We start from the raw sequence: 14697 nt of genomic DNA, 5'->3' as shown, positions 1-14697 counted from the left end.
GCGATGAAGGGAATTGTGGGGTCAGCACTGTCAGGAAGGGGCAGGGCATGGAGCCACGTCCAGGAATTCGTAGAGGTCAGCATTTTCCAACTCTGTCCAGCTAAGATGGTAACCGATTCAACCCCTTCTATAGATGGAATCTTTAGGTAAGCCAATGACGGGAGCGGGGGTGGTTCAAACGGTGCCTCGGGAGTCACAGGGCCAAGGGACGCCGTGTCGCAGGCAACAGCGGTGGGAGGGAAATAGGGGCGCTAAGCGCCTCCTTCTTTTAGGTTATGAAAGGGGCGGGGTGAAAGCCTTTACTGAGCGATATACGCAGGCGCAACTTCTCATTGCATTCTGGGGGTTGTAGTAATTAGCACGGTAGTGCTGCCGGGAGGACTACATTTCCCAAGAAGCCTGCCAAGCCGTGCGTTCACACGCCGGAAGGAGTCTTCTCCACGAGGTTTTAGGAGCTAGGGACGCGGAATCTGAGTTACTTGCAGTGGTCGGGGTGATGCCTAAGGCCAAGGGGAAGACCCGAAGGCAAAAGTTCGGTTACAACGTTAACCGGAAGCGCCTGAACCGGAATGCTCGACGGAAGGCAGCCCCGCGGATCGAGTGGTGAGGGGGCCGGGGTTCAGGAGGCCGCGGGCCTCGGCCTGGACGGCCGGCGAGGTGACAGCTCCGCTCTCTCTCTGTCCTTAGCTCCCACATCCGACATGCCTGGGACCACGCCAAATCCGTGCGGCAGAACCTGGCCGAGATGGGGTTGGCTATGGACCCCAACAAGGCGGTGCCCCTCCGGAAGAGAAAGGTACTGACACGGCGGGGTCCCGGCCCTGGGTCCCGGCCCCGGCCTCCGCCGTCATTAGCTGGGTTTGAGAACTCGGTCCTGCCCTTTACCTGCCTCACGCTCGTCCTCAGTTTGCGACCTTGCCCCAGCGAGCTCGGCCAGCCCGCGCGGACTGTGGCTGAGGGTCCCTTTACGACCTTCTCCATACTCCCCAGCACACACAGGCCCCGGGTTGGAGCTTCTCCTTCACTTATTTTTTTTCCTGAAATTAACTTGTTTGTGTCCCCTGGCATCTAAAGGGTATTTTCCAGAACTTATCTTTTTCTGCCCTTAACTTCATCATAAGGTTTCTCCAGGTTTTGGGACCTTTACTTACTGCTCGTTACCTCATTCTCCAGTCATCCAGCCTCATTGGTCTGAGGCTTCTCTGGGCCAGTTTCTCCCAAGGAAGGATTTTCTGGGCCACCCTTTAAAAAAAATAGCACCTTTTCACTCAGCGACTTCTTCTCTGCATTATTTTAATTTGCAGCACTTGTAAGTACTCAGTGGTGTGTTACCCATTTCTTTATCTGTTTCCTGGCTGGGCCTCTTTTCCCCAACATAATCTCCTTGGGGACAAGGGCCATGTATTTTGGGCATTAAATCTCCACCGGTACTTGGGATGTGACTAATGCTCCATAGTTAGCCTAAAGAATGGGCTTGCTGATTGAACTTGTCCCCTTAGGCAGGTGACTTTTTACCCCTCCCCGCCAGAGGGAAAGGGAGCGGCAGCCAAGCACTGTCAGGCTGCTCTTCCCCATAGAGATCTGACATCCCCTGCCCCCCCCCCCCCCATTGTAAGTCATCAAGCACTTCTGTGTCTGTTGTTCCATTTAGATGGTCACCCAGCAAAGGGAGGCAGGCAAGGGGGATTATGCTCATTTCACAGACAGGCACGGAAAGATGAATTGCCTGCTTGATTCTCTTGGGAACCATGAAGCCTCCAGGGCATTGATTCTCCTCGTCATCTGTTCCTGCCTAACCTTGTATAGCGGTTCTTAAGGGTCATGCATTGGTGCTGGGATGGGCAAGAGCCTCTAGAAGTTTCCCTCATCCAGGATCCTTTCTTCATCTACTGTTCTCACTGGCTATTCTCTGCAGGTCAAGGCCATGGAGGTGGACGTAGAGGAGAGGCCTCGGGAGCTTGTGCGGAAGCCCTATGTGCTAAATGGTGGGTTTTGGCCACATTTGTCTGGTCACCATCCAGCATGGTTGGGTCTAGAAAAGGGCAGGGGGAGAGACTGAGGGTCAGAAGGAAGAAGTGAACTGGTCCAGGGCTCGTGGGGTCAGGGCTGTCCCCCTGGCTGGCACATTTACAGTCTACTGAGCAAGCTCGTGTGTGTGAAGTGAGGTCAGAGCTGTTGAGGGAGGATGGAGCCTGCTGCCTGGGAGGTTAGAAGGGAAACCATTAAGCTCAGGCACACGTTTCAGCTGCTCCTGAATTTCAGGATGAACAGATTTTTTAGAGATTCGACCATCTCATTCCATCTTCCCAATGACCAATCCGTTCCACGCTCATTAAGGCCACAGAAACTGAATGTTAAAACAGAAGAGTACAATCTGCAAGGAAGACGAATACTCAGGAATTCTCTCTGCAGCCTTCCTCTTACCTGAGATTTTTGACAGTTCTAAGTGTAAAAGGGTGTGGATGGCCCGTGTTTAGTGCCTCTCAGTGACTCACAAGCAGCACTGCGCCGGCTTGCACGTGGAAAATCACACTTACTGTAGTTGAAGCTAATGTAAAGGGTTTTGACTAGAGGTAAGTTTAGCACTTAATTCCGGAGAAGATTTGACCACCTGTTTCCGTGAGCTCTTTTTCTCCCTTCATAGATGAGCAGTAAGGAGCATCTGCTGTTTCAGGAGCAAAGCCATTATTGGCTCCCCAACCTGGCTTTTTCCCTCCCATGGGACAGGGAAGTACCTGGATCCAGCCTTAGGCCCTGTTTCTCATCTGTTCAGACCTTTCCATTTCATGCATTAGTGTTAACACTTCAAGAAGGAGGTCTGCCCTGGCTGGTGTAGCTCAGTGGATTGAATGCTGGCCTGTGAACCAAAGGGTCGCCAGTTCGATTCCCAGTCAGAGCACAGGCCTGGGTTACAGACTAGGTCTCCAGTAGGGTGTGTGCAAAAGGCAACCACACATTGATTTTTCTCTCCTTTTCTCCCTCTCTAAAAATATCTTTTTTTAAAAAAAAGTTCTCCATTTTAAAGCTGGGAGTCCTGTCCCTTCATCTCTGTCTCCAGAACCTGGCACTACGTAAAAATAAGTTTCCTCCCTTCCTGGTACCCATCTGAGGCCCAAAGAGAGGACCGTATCATAGGCAGAGCCTGGGACCCAAGGGGCTGAAGAGGAGGGTTTTGGCACTGAATGTGGGGATAGAGAGGCAAAGCCCATCGATGGCTGGTGTAGCAACTTTTGTGGCTTGGGACTGGGTGAAGGGGTGACTAGGCAGCTCAGAAAGCAACGCCTCATTCTGTCTCCTGGCTTCTCTCACCCCAGACCTGCAGACAGAAGCCAGCCTCCCAGAGAAGAAGGGAAACACGCTGTCCCGGGACCTCATAGACTATGTGCGCTACATGGTGGAGAACCACGGGGAGGACTACAAGGTGAGTGACTTGGGCCCATGGGAAGGCACGCTGGGCCGTTGGTGACTTGATCTGCTTGCCTTGCGCCTGTTCCCTGAGTGGAAACAAAGGGAAGACTCCAAGAGGTGGTTCCCGCTGACGACAGTGCTCATGGCTGAGATAGACTGAGTGGCTGTCCCACAGGTGTTTTGCTTGCATGGTATTTACAAAGAACTTGAGCTACATACCTTTGTAGTAATGGGAGGGTTCAAATTCAAGTCCCTATTTTTTTGGCTTCTGTTAAAAATGGAAAGACCTAGCTACATGGGACCCCCGAGTCAAGTGGGACTAGTTGGCTGTGGATGGAGCATGAGCTGTTCAGCTGTCCCCTGTGGTATCTGCACCCGTGTCCCCACATACACCGTGGCTTCCGAAACAGGAAGTGGCTTGCCCACCTCAGCAGAGCTAAGATTTAAACCTTTGCCTATCAAGCCCTCAAGTCGCCCTTCTCTCTTCTTAGGCTATGGCCCGGGATGAGAAGAATTACTACCAAGATACCCCAAAACAGATCCGGAGTAAGATCAACGTCTATAAGCGTTTTTACCCAGCAGAGTGGCAAGCCTTCATTGACTCTTTGCAGAAGAGTAAGATGGAGGTTGAGTGACTGGTTTACGCCTGCCCCATGCTGAAGCCTCTCCTGGACCCGAGAACCTGGAGCCAGGTTAAGGCAAGGACGGGGTGTGGCCACAGATGAGGCTGGCCCAACCCCATCCTCGGGGCCAGGCCCGCCTGGTCTGGGTGACGGGAGAAGTGATGGCTGCCCCCCAGCAGGACCACAGGCAGGGGGTGGCGCGGGCAGTGGGCCTTTCCTTAGTCTGGAGTACTTATCCTCGCTGTTAATACAGAAATCCTCCTGCTCCTAAGGTTTCTCCTACAAGCACCCAAAATGTCTCTTTTCACTGCTCTTGAAGAGGGCTTATGTTTTCACATAGACGTTTCGCATAAAACCCTGGAAGGAAACTGAGGCTTGAGAGGCATTAGGGGTTGGGGGTCGAAGTCGTCTTTCCAACAGCAAAGTCCAGGTTTTCATGTGCTGTCCTCCACCCTGGCCCACTGTCAGGGCACGCTGGGCGGTCCTGGCCTGGCTGGCCACAGGGCATGGCGAGCCCGGCCCCCAGGCTCCAGTCTGCAGTGGATTAGGCGGCCTATGGTGGTTGGCCTCAACTTTGCCCTTCATAGCACTCCAGGGTCATCACCTGGGCTGGCCCCAACCTCATTTCTCTGGCCAGTTCAGGCACCACCACCCTCTGCCCCCAGTCCCCACACCCAGTTAGCAAGGCCTGTCAGTCGGGTCTGCCTTTTATTCTGCTCGATGCCTCCTACTAGAAGGGGTGAGTGCAGGGACCTTGCCTAGAAATGCTTGTGGAGTGGCCTTCATTGTGACCTCAGGCATGGAGGCCATCAGGTGACGTCCTTGCTGATGGCCAGAGCCAGGAGTGGGAGAAGGGTTTAGACAGCCCCAGAAGGTACTGAGGCCAAAGCTGATGTTCCTTAGCACCCCATGCCCGAGTGGGCTGAAGGGCCCAGGGACTGGGACTTGCCGGTGACAAACCAGGTCACAAGACGTGTTCTAGAACCACCGCCGTAGTTTTCCCTCACCAGGACTGCAAGCACCAAGCACACATTCCTCAAAGTCAGAATTTGAGTGAGGCCACGCCCCAGTTTTTGGCATTTATTGTGCACCACCCCCCCCCCGGCACTGCCAGCACTCCATCTAATGTTCTGTGGGTCTGGGGCCGCCAGGCAGGGTCGGGGCAAGGCCCCTTTATCTCCACACCTTTGATGGGGACCTTCCCCTTGTCTCTTAATGGGCCCATCTCCTCCCAGAGGCAGCAGATGAGAAGAGGCTAGAGGCTTCCCTTTGCAACTGGGAAGGACTCTGGGGACCTGTGGGCAGACAGCAGGTGGGAGGCACGATGCTCAGCCTGTCCTGGCTCCGAGGTCTGGGGCAGCGGTGTGAGGACGACACCACAGGCCAGTGTCAGCGGCTGGGGTGAAGTGTTGGCAGTTGCTACCGAACTGGCATAAGGGCAAAATGGTTTTCAAAGGCAAGTGGAAACGTTTTGTGGGGGCCCAGCGTTTCCTTCAGGCCGGTGGGCCCGTGTCGGGAGGTCTTCATCGGCACCTGTGGGGACCTGTGAAGGACTGGTCCCTCTGCGCCTGCAGTGCTGAGCTGCACGACATACCAGAGGCTCTTGGGATGGGCGGCTGGTCCAGGCAGGAGGTGCCAGNGTGGGCTGAAGGGCCCAGGGACTGGGACTGGGACAAACCAGGTCACGAGACGTGTTCTAGAACCACCGCCGTAGTTTTCCCTCACCAGGACTGCAAGCACCAAGCACACATTCCTCAAAGTCAGAATTTGAGTGAGGCCATGCCCCAGTTTTTGGCATTTATTTATTATTTATTTATTGTGCACCCCCCCCCCCCGGCACTACCAGCACTCCATCTAATGTTCTGTGGGTCTGGGGCCGCCAGGCAGGGTCGGGGCAAGGCCCCTTTATCTCCACACCTTTGATGGGGACCTTCCCCTTGTCCCTTAATGGGCCCATCTCCTCCCAGAGGCAGCAGATGAGAAGAGGCTAGAGGCTTCCCTTTGCAACTGGGAAGGACTCTGGGGACCTGTGGGCAGACAGCAGGTGGGAGGCACGATGCTCAGCCTGTCCTGGCTCCGAGGTCTGGGGCAGCGGTGTGAGGACGACACCACAGGCCAGTGTCAGCGGCTGGGGTGAAGTGTTGGCAGTTGCTACCGAACTGGCATAAGGGCAAAATGGTTTTCAAAGGCAAGTGGAAACGTTTTGTGGGGGCCCAGCGTTTCCTTCAGGCCGGTGGGCCCGTGTCGGGAGGTCTTCATCGGCACCTGTGGGGACCTGTGAAGGACTGGTCCCTCTGCGCCTGCAGTGCTGAGCTGCACGACATACCAGAGGCTCTTGGGATGGGCGGCTGGTCCAGGCAGGAGGTGCCAGCAGCCTCAGAGCCTCCTCGCCCAGACCATCCACATGCCCCAGCTCTGGGCCCCTGGCCTCTCTCCACAGGGACGGCAGCAGGTCAGAGAATGTAGTATCAGAAGTCTCGGTTTCATTTAAATAACTTAAGAACGGACACCCCTGAGCCAGGGGAAGTGACCCAGACACAAGTTCCACAGGCAGGGGCCTCCCTCCCACCTGAAGAGTGGGCACTGCCTTCCTCCGCCATCTTCATTAGGAGAGCCGCCAGACACTTAGTCCCTGTCCCCATGCCTAGGCAGGCTGGGGGCTGCAGAGTCAGAGAGCGGTGGGACCGCACTGGGACCCACGGCAGCTCAGGAACCTTGCTTGCGTTGAGATGAACAACTCTGTGTAATGCCTGGTTCCCAAAAGCTGTTACCTGAGTCCCTGAAACAAAGTCACGTTCAGGAGCCACTGGTCCGAGCGCTACAAGTCCAGGCAGCTACTGTTCTTACAGCCGTTGTCCTTCGCCCAGCTCGGTCCTGGAACCAGAGCAGGGGGGCTCTGTGGCACTGCTGGGAGAATGGGCCAGCGTCCCCATTGGGAGCACAGCCGCCTGCCGTGGACCTGCTGCAGCACACCCACCGCCAGCAGAACGTCTGTACCCTGTGCAGTACAGGGGTGGGGGGGCAGCATGGCCCCGCAGCACCCCTCGTCTTCCGCTGCTGCTGGCACCCGTCAGTTCTGGGTGGTCTCTGAAAGTAGCTCAGCTACAAGAAGCTGAAGTCTTTTGAAGTTCACTTCCCCCACTGGGGACTTTAAACATTGTAGCACATGGTGATAACGGACCACAGGCAGGTCTGAACGAGAAGAGGAGGGTCCGCTCTCCAATGCCAGTTTCAAGGGTGACTGTCAAGTACTAGAAACCAGGTGGGGGCGGGGCTCACGGGACACAGAAGCGAGGGTTCTCTGCCTTCCCATGGCGAAAAGTTGTGAGAAAAGGTTCAAAGGCTCCTCTAAACCCCAAGTCATTCATTCATTATTTAAAATAAAAGCAGACAAGTCACTTAATGCACAAAGTTAATCAGAATTTCAAAGGCAGGGACACTGGACACCTGCTTGTAGAACGGGGACGCCTCTCCCCTACTTAGGTAAACATGGGCACTGGCACAGTCAGTGCAAGAGCAGCAGCTTCTGCCTCCAGAGTTGAGGGAAGGGGGACGGCTCTCGGTTTGCTCGTGAGGGTGTGGACACCACTGTAGTCATGAGAGGCTGGTGGGCCAGGCCTGGGCTTGGGGGAGCAGGGAGGCTTCAGATCCCTGCTGGGATCTCCAGGTTTGTCCTCACGCTTCTTGTCTCTGTGGCTGGGAAGTGCACCTTCCGGTTTGAAAAGTCCACAGAAACCACCTTTCAAATGAGGGCCCCAGGGCCAGAGAGGAAGAGACCCGTCAAGACCATGAGCCAGACGGGCAGAGCCGGGGCTCCTGCAGCCGCCCAGAACTGCCCGTGTGTGAGTGGCACGGAGGTGCCAGGAGCCACAGTCTAGACTGGGCTAGACCTCAACCCAGAAACGGCTGCTCTGTGCCGCCCTGTGCCCCACCCCCTCTCCACTGCAGCCCACAGCCACCTCACCAGGAAGGCTGCTGCGCGGTGGTCCTCAGCCTTGCCCGGGCCCTGCTCGTGAGGGCAAGTTGAAGGGACGAGCTGCCCCGTGGCTCCTGCCCCAGGCCCAGGCCGCTGCTGGACATGGAGCAGCAGACCTGGGCTCCCAGGGCTGGTCAGCGAGCAGGAGGGGCGGCCTAGGACAGGAGCTCCAAGAGCAGTTTCCAGACGTGCACGGTGCCGGGGTCTTCAAAGCCGGGGCCTGCGGGGGCGATGCTGGCCCCCAGGAGGAAGATCTCCCGCTGGCTGTGCACAGCGTGCAGACCCAGCTCCCGCTGCAGCTCCGCCACACTCACGGCCTCACTCAGGTCCTGTGGAGCAGCCGACAGCGTCCCCCAGCTCCCAGCCTCGTCCAGGAGACAAACCTGAGCGACCCTGGTCTCAACTCTCCCTCGTCTCTGCCTTTCCTTTGTACGGGTCTCCCTCCATCCCATCACCGGCCGCCGCGGTCAGAAGTAGCACTTCCTACATGCCGCACGGTGATGGGCGCTAAGCCTTCCTTCCCTCAGGGTCCACACTTACCTGATGAGGAGACAGGCTGGGGCGGGGCGGAGTCATTGAGTCAAGGACGCAGTGGTGAGCGGCAGAGCCAAGCTCCACACTCGCTCGGTGTTGCCCACGCTCAGGAGCCCCAGCTCAGCCTCCTGAACTCAGTGTGGGGAGGTTCTACAGCGGGGTCGCCTCCAGGCAAGGGCCTCCCCTCCCCGACCCCTAGACCCTAGCTGAGGAAGGAAGAGGCCACTACAAAGCAAGCTAGGGAGGGCACATTTAAATTTCAGCCCTGGTCTGAGATTACGGTGATTCTTCCTGGAGCAACTCAGAGACCGCTGGGACCCACAGTGTTGTCTTCCGTGGCCTCAAAATTGCTACAAACTACAGTTTATATGTAAGACGATGATGTAATTCATTGTCCAAACTGGGCTACTTCTGAGACTCGGCGTGGGCACTGAGTAAATATACTACAGTAACAGGTATAAAAGGGGGCTGTTCTGGGCAGACCAGCACATATGGTCCCCTATTTATAAATGTCAAGTCCCGATGGGCAGGGGAAGCTGAGGTCAAAGGCATAAGCCTCTCCCCACCCGCCCAGGCTGGAAACATGGCCGGGGACCCTCGGGGACGTGGGCACAGACCATGGGAAACAGCTCCAGGACTCCGTACAGTAGCCGTGTCACTGGTATCGAGAATGGCTCTTCTGGTCTGTGACGCCAAGGTTGCTGGGCCCAAGGCGCCTCGCTGGCACCCAGGAGAGGTGTGGTGTAGGGGCTAACAGCAGAGACTTAGGGGACAATCGGAGTTAAAGTCCTGCTTCTGCCACATACCAACTGGAACTGGGCACTCGGGGACAGCAGCGAGGCCTGTCGTGGGGTTTGCAGGCCATGTTGCCGGGTGCCAGCACTGCGCCTGGCACACAGCGGGCAGCACACAATCAAATCTAGGTGTTATCACGCTCCGTTAACCCCTCATCGCCTCCCAGCTTTCGTTCTTTGGTTTAGAGCCAGGAGTCCGAGGACACGGCAGAGCACAAAAGGCGCAGGTGCGGAGTCAGACATCCCCGGCCCACTGTTTCCCAGGCGTGCGACCCTGGGGAGACGACAACCCTCCGAGCTTCAGGCTCCCCGTGTGTAGCACGGGACTAGTGTTCCATGCCTCGGAGGGTCCACGGAAGCATAACAGGAAGTGTTACCCAAACCACACCTGGCATCCAGTGGGTCCTGAATAATTCTTTTTCTCATTTCCCCAGGATGACAGGGAGGCGAAAGGGAAGGGAGACGGGATGGAGACTTGGGATGAGGGAAGAACCCGGGCAGAAGTGGGGGTCAGGATCCCCGCCAAGCACCCCAGGGCGTGGGCCTGGGCCTGCATCCCTCCCCGGGGCACCTGCCCCTGCCCAGGGGCCTGCAATCAAGCCTGGCCCTCACCTGTTTGTTGGCCACCACGACGACAGGCAGGTCAGGGTCCCTGTCCAGCAGCCTGCGCAGCTCCTGCCGGGCCCAGGGCAGCCGCAGCCGGTCAGCCGAGTCCACCATGAACACCAGCACGTCCACCTCATTCACAAACTCCTTCCAGTAGAAACGCAGGTTCTGGCTGCCACCGACTAAGGAGAGGCCAGGGGCCAGTTCAGAGCCTTCCTGGGCCCTGGGCCGCTCCACAGCCCCACCCCGCAGAGCCGCCTGGATCTGGGTTTAGCCCCGGCTGACAGCGGGTCTGCCCGGCAAGTTGCTGCCTTCAAACACCAGTCTCCTCTCACTAAACTCACCTACCAGCAAAGCCCAAAGGTGCAAATACATGGCTCTTTTCTGAGGCCGGTGTACAGCAGGTGACCCCTGCCAGCCCTAGCCGCCTCATGGGCTCCAGCAGCTGCGGCCAGAGGCCAGGGCTCCCCGCCCCGCCTGGGCACAACCACCCTCCATCCAGCTCCTCTTGTTCAGTCTGGTTACCCCCTTTTCTCCCCCTGGAAACGCCAAACTCAATCCTGCCACACAGCTGCCCGGGCACACCCCCAGGATGGGTTGCCTTCTTGTCCCTTGTCCCTCTGCACAGGCCCCGTCGGTCACCCTGCATCCTATAGGGTGTTTCTGGTCATATGTCTGACCCCTGGGGACTCTAAGCTCTTTGAAAGTAAGAGCCATTGATCTCTGGATCCCCCAAAGCCCTCAGCACAATGCCTGGCACACAGCAGGCACTCAACAAGCATTTACTGAGTGCTTACTGGGTGCCAAGCGCTGACCTGGGTGCTGGAGATACAGAGGTACACAGGGCAGGCAGGGGCCCTGCTCTCAAGGCGTTCCCTCCACAGTCAGGACAGACACGGCAATCACACATGCACACACGCACTTCAGAAAGGAAGGACATGAGACAAACAGTGAAAGTGACTAGGGGTGTGGACTTGGACTGGGTGGTCCACAAAGGTCTCCCCAAGGAGGCTGTGTGTGGGCCGAGTCTGGGGCGATAGAAGGAACTAGCCATGGAAGAGACAGGGGACGCACTCGAGGCAGAGAGAGGACCAAGCTGCCAGAAGGTGGCCAGGGTGGCTGAGGTCCTGCCACAGGGAGAGAGGGGGGAGCCATTCCCAGCAAGCCTGGCCCGGGCTGAGCCACACAGGGCCTGGGAAGTCACAGTGGGGCTTCGGGGGGGGGGGGGGGTGGGCCTTAGGGTTTTCACCAAGAGCGACACGATCTGAGAGCCACCACTGGCTCATACTGGGGACAGGAGGGGAAGCAGGACAGCCAGCAAGAGGCTGTCACAGCACCGAGAGATGACAGTGGCCCGGACCAAGCAGGCAGCGGTGGAGGCAGGGAGCAGCGGACAGACGGAATCCGGAGAGAGAAGGACACAGCTGGAGGGACCAGCTAATGAAATGGATACTGGAGGTGGGGGAAGAGCCATCGCGGACCCACAGCCCACTCACAGCTGGTGTTGGGCCTGCCGCTGTGGGCAGGGGGAGCCCAGGACCCGGATGGCGGATCTACCGTGGGATCCAGGCCAAGGGACCCTTTGGAGGCTGGAGGTTGTAATCGGTCAGAACCTTGGATAACATGAAAACCCCCAACCTGCTCTCCCAGGGCTGGAGGCAGGGGCACTCTTGTATCCTGACAGAGTGGGCCTCAGGTGCAGCGCCCCCACTTGACTGTCCTGTGTCCCCGGCACAAAAGAGGGAGATGGGGAAAGCTTGCTGAGGAGACCGAATCCCAGGTGAGTGTCGATGTTTGCTATATTCAGGGATAAAAGATGTAGCCACATCAGACCAACAGGCCAGTGCCTGCCTATTGGCGGGCCAGTCAGGCCAACAGCCAGGCCCTGAGTCCAATGCCCTGACTAGCACTCAGCCACACCCACCCAGTCTTCACGGTCTGAGCTTCGTTCGGCAGGAAGTCTACCTGTCCCCCCCCCCAAGTCTGTGGCTGGACACAGGTGGCTAAGCACGGCTGCCCTCTCGATTCCCTCTCTGCCATCCTTTCCCAAGACCCCAAGCAGCTTCACACCGAGGGCAGCGGGCTGCTCAGGCCCTCTGTGATCACTCACTCACCCAGCTCTCCCAGGTACCTGCTCGGGGCTGAGCCCTAGGAGCCGGAGCTGGATCAGACCGCTCTGTGTACCAGAGGCCCCGTCAGGGGCACAGGCTGGTGTGTGGCAAGTCATTCAGTGGAAGGGGAGCCCAGAGAAGCAGCTCTGAACCTGGCCTGGGGGTCAGAGGAGGCTTCACAAGGACATCACGTTTGATGTCAGTCTTGAAGGATGAGTTTATCGAGGGAAGATGGGCTTTCCAGACAGAGGGGACAGTGCTTGCAAAGGGCAGGAGACAAGAGAGAAAAGAGCAAGCACCCTTCAGAAAGAAGCAACATAGCACAGCACCTAACGTCAAGAGTCAGGCAGTTGCTGGGCCTCAAGTTTCCCCATGTATCAACTAGGGTAATCATTGTTTCCAGTTGCACAGAGTTGTTGGATTTCATTTACAGTCATGCGCCACATTAATGACATTTCAGTCACCATCAAACTGCATGTATGGCAGCGGTTCCATAAGGTTGTAGTGGAGTTGGAAAACTCCCATCACCTGGTGGCATCATGGTACAACACGTTACAATTGTCTACAGTATTCAGTACAGCAACAGGCTGCACAGGCTTGCAGCCACCTGTGTACCATGTAGGTGTGTGTAAGTGCAGACTGTGATGGTCGCAGTGGCACTTGACTGTAACACCTGTCCAATGAATGGCACACGGGAAACTAGCTGTCGGTGTCAGTGTTGCCATGTGGGTTTCTGCTGGAGTGAGGGGCAGGGCAGAGGGGCCCGCTGCAGCCGCCTGTGCATGAAGGGAGCCCACGCTGGAATACAGAGTTTGTTTTGTATCTTGTGTCCCCAGAAGCTTGGGAAGGATTTCATACGGGGGCGTGCTCTGCTTAGATATGCAGAACCCCAGGCAAAGAGCCCAGGCATGGATCCAACTGAGGCGATGGAGAGACGGTTATGCGGGCAGGGTTGCGAGGGGCGGGGGGGGGGGGGGGGGTTCTGCTCACTCTCTAGCAGGTCCACCTCGAAGTCCTTGGTGGGCAGGCGCACGGAGTTGAAGCCCCAGGTGGGAACATGGCCTTCCGGCGGTGGCTTCCCGGACAGCACACGCAGGAACGTGCTCTTCCCGGAGCCATCCAGCCCCAGCACCAGCACCTCGCGCTGCTCCAACTCCTCCAGCACCGGCTCTTCATCCTCCTCGTCCTCGGGCTGCGGGGCACAGGTCGGGCTGCGGTTTCACCCTCCTGCCTTGCTCTTCCCGAGGCGAGACCGCAGGCACCAAAGCGCCCATCCCCACCCTCCACCAGTTCAGGCAGGCAGACAACGGGGCGAGCGCGAGTCCCCGAGTCCCCAGCCTCATTCTGCATGCTCTACCCGAGTGACCTCGGGCAAATTCCCTCCGCCCACGTGCCAGGGCCGCTGAGACCACTGAGTTGGAGGCGCGGCCCAGCGAGGAGCTCAAAGAGGGGCGGTAGGACCTCTCACGACGTCCCCAGGGCCGCGCATCGCGCGCTCTGCGCAGGCGCTAGGCGGGCGCCGGCTGCACTCGCGAGGAAGCTGGCGCCCGGCGGCGGCAGTACCCCTAGCCCCCACCCCAAACCTCCACCCGATCCTCGGTTCCGCGGCATACCACGGCCCGCCTGCCCGCGCGGGGCCTGCGGGCGGCAGCTACAAGCCCCGGAACCAGGCCATTCCGTCGCTCGCGGGGAGGCGCGGACCCCAGCCCCACACTCACGTCCCACTCGTCCCACTCGGGGAGGCAGGCGGGCTCCGCGCCCCACCAGCTTTCGCTGCCGTCCCAGCGCCGTTCCCGTCCGCGTCCGAAGTAGGCCTTCCAGAGGATGAAGAGCACCGAGCCGAGCACGGCCGCGGCGCCGCCCAGCGCCAGTACCAGGGGGCTCAGCGGCCGCGGCGCCATCAGGCCGGGCGCGGGTGCACTGGCCACACCAGCCGGCCGGCCGAAGATGGCCCCGCTGCGACTGCTGCAGCCGCGCCCACCCAACCCCAGCCAGCTCCGCACTACAAGCCCCACAATGCACCACCGCTGTCGCGACGGGCCGCCCGCGCCCCTGCGGCGGGAGTGGGGGCGCGGGTCCTGGCTTAGGGACCTCCCGCCCCCTGTGGGTGCGGAATGGAGCGAGAAGCTGTGCCTGAGCAGGACCGGAGACGGTGATACTGGCATCTACCGAGCTCTCGCTGTGTGCCGGAGGCTTAGCTCGCGGATGTTCTCGGTTACTCCTTAAAACTGTACCTCGTGGGAGGGAAGATCGCCGTCCGGGTCGCACCGTAGTGCATTGGTAGGGTTTGCATTAAAACCCAAGCAACCTGTTTTCTGAGCATCCCTCAAAGACCTCAAGGAGGAACTATGGCTGCGGTAACTTGTCTAATTTGTGATTGACTAAAAACTTTTTTAGGTGCGCTAAGGTGCTCGCTGGGGATTTATTTCAAAGCGAGAAAAATAACTCCAAAATTGTTTTCAAACGACAACTTTATGAAAATTATATATTGTCGTAAGCGAAGTTGACATAATAATCTGCAGACACATAACCACATCGATAGTGCAGGTTTTTAACAAAATTAGACCAGTTATTTTACTTTAAGTATTCAGAGACTTTCCTGTGGGTCCCTGAAAAGCCCGTAGACAGTAACATTCTGAGGTACT

At 57.8% G+C, this 14697-nt stretch overlaps 2 protein-coding genes across 2 annotated transcripts; one reads left to right on the top strand and one right to left on the bottom strand.

Annotated features, from left to right (window-relative positions):
• The first annotated feature begins 399 nt into the window (after positions 1-399).
• Positions 400-5461, top strand: NOP16 (NOP16 nucleolar protein). The gene is made up of 5 exons (XM_037057817.1): positions 400-603; positions 688-796; positions 1916-1985; positions 3315-3421; positions 3900-5461. The coding sequence occupies exons 1-5, from the start codon at positions 497-499 to the stop codon at positions 4041-4043; spliced, it is 537 nt and encodes a 178-aa protein (XP_036913712.1). The 5' UTR covers positions 400-496; the 3' UTR covers positions 4044-5461.
• Positions 5462-5880: 419 nt separating this feature from the next.
• On the bottom strand, positions 5881-14030 carry ARL10 (ARF like GTPase 10). The gene is made up of 4 exons (XM_037057816.1): positions 13771-14030; positions 13043-13244; positions 9948-10123; positions 5881-8336 (listed from the first exon to the last, which is right to left on the bottom strand). Exons 1-4 carry the CDS (start codon positions 13951-13953, stop codon positions 8163-8165), a joined length of 735 nt encoding a protein of 244 aa, XP_036913711.1. The 5' UTR covers positions 13954-14030; the 3' UTR covers positions 5881-8162.
• Between the last annotated feature and the right edge of the window lie 667 nt (positions 14031-14697).

The sequence above is a fragment of the Sturnira hondurensis genome, unplaced genomic scaffold, assembly GCF_014824575.4.
Source record: "Sturnira hondurensis isolate 20B ecotype Veracruz unplaced genomic scaffold, ASM1482457v3 Scaffold0009733, whole genome shotgun sequence".
NCBI classification, from domain to species: Eukaryota; Metazoa; Chordata; class Mammalia; order Chiroptera; family Phyllostomidae; genus Sturnira; species Sturnira hondurensis.
The sequence above is the reverse complement of the archived record's forward strand: the minus strand, read 5'-3'. Positions and strand labels throughout refer to the sequence as shown.

Excerpts from the sequence above, each read along its gene's own strand:
- NOP16 (XM_037057817.1), top strand. The coding sequence starts at position 497 with ATGCCTAAGGCCAAGGGGAAGACCCGAAGGCAAAAGTTCGGTTACAAC. Across the intron at positions 797-1,915 it reads TGCCCCTCCGGAAGAGAAAG|GTCAAGGCCATGGAGGTGGA; the intron begins GTACTGACACGG and ends TATTCTCTGCAG. Across the intron at positions 3,422-3,899 it reads ACCACGGGGAGGACTACAAG|GCTATGGCCCGGGATGAGAA; the intron begins GTGAGTGACTTG and ends CTCTCTTCTTAG.
- ARL10 (XM_037057816.1), bottom strand. The coding sequence starts at position 13,953 with ATGGCGCCGCGGCCGCTGAGCCCCCTGGTACTGGCGCTGGGCGGCGCC. Across the intron at positions 13,245-13,770 it reads CCGAGTGGGACGAGTGGGAC|CCCGAGGACGAGGAGGATGA; the intron begins GTGAGTGTGGGG and ends TGTGCCCCGCAG. Across the intron at positions 8,337-9,947 it reads TCGTGGTGGCCAACAAACAG|GACCTGAGTGAGGCCGTGAG; the intron begins GTGAGGGCCAGG and ends GCTGCTCCACAG.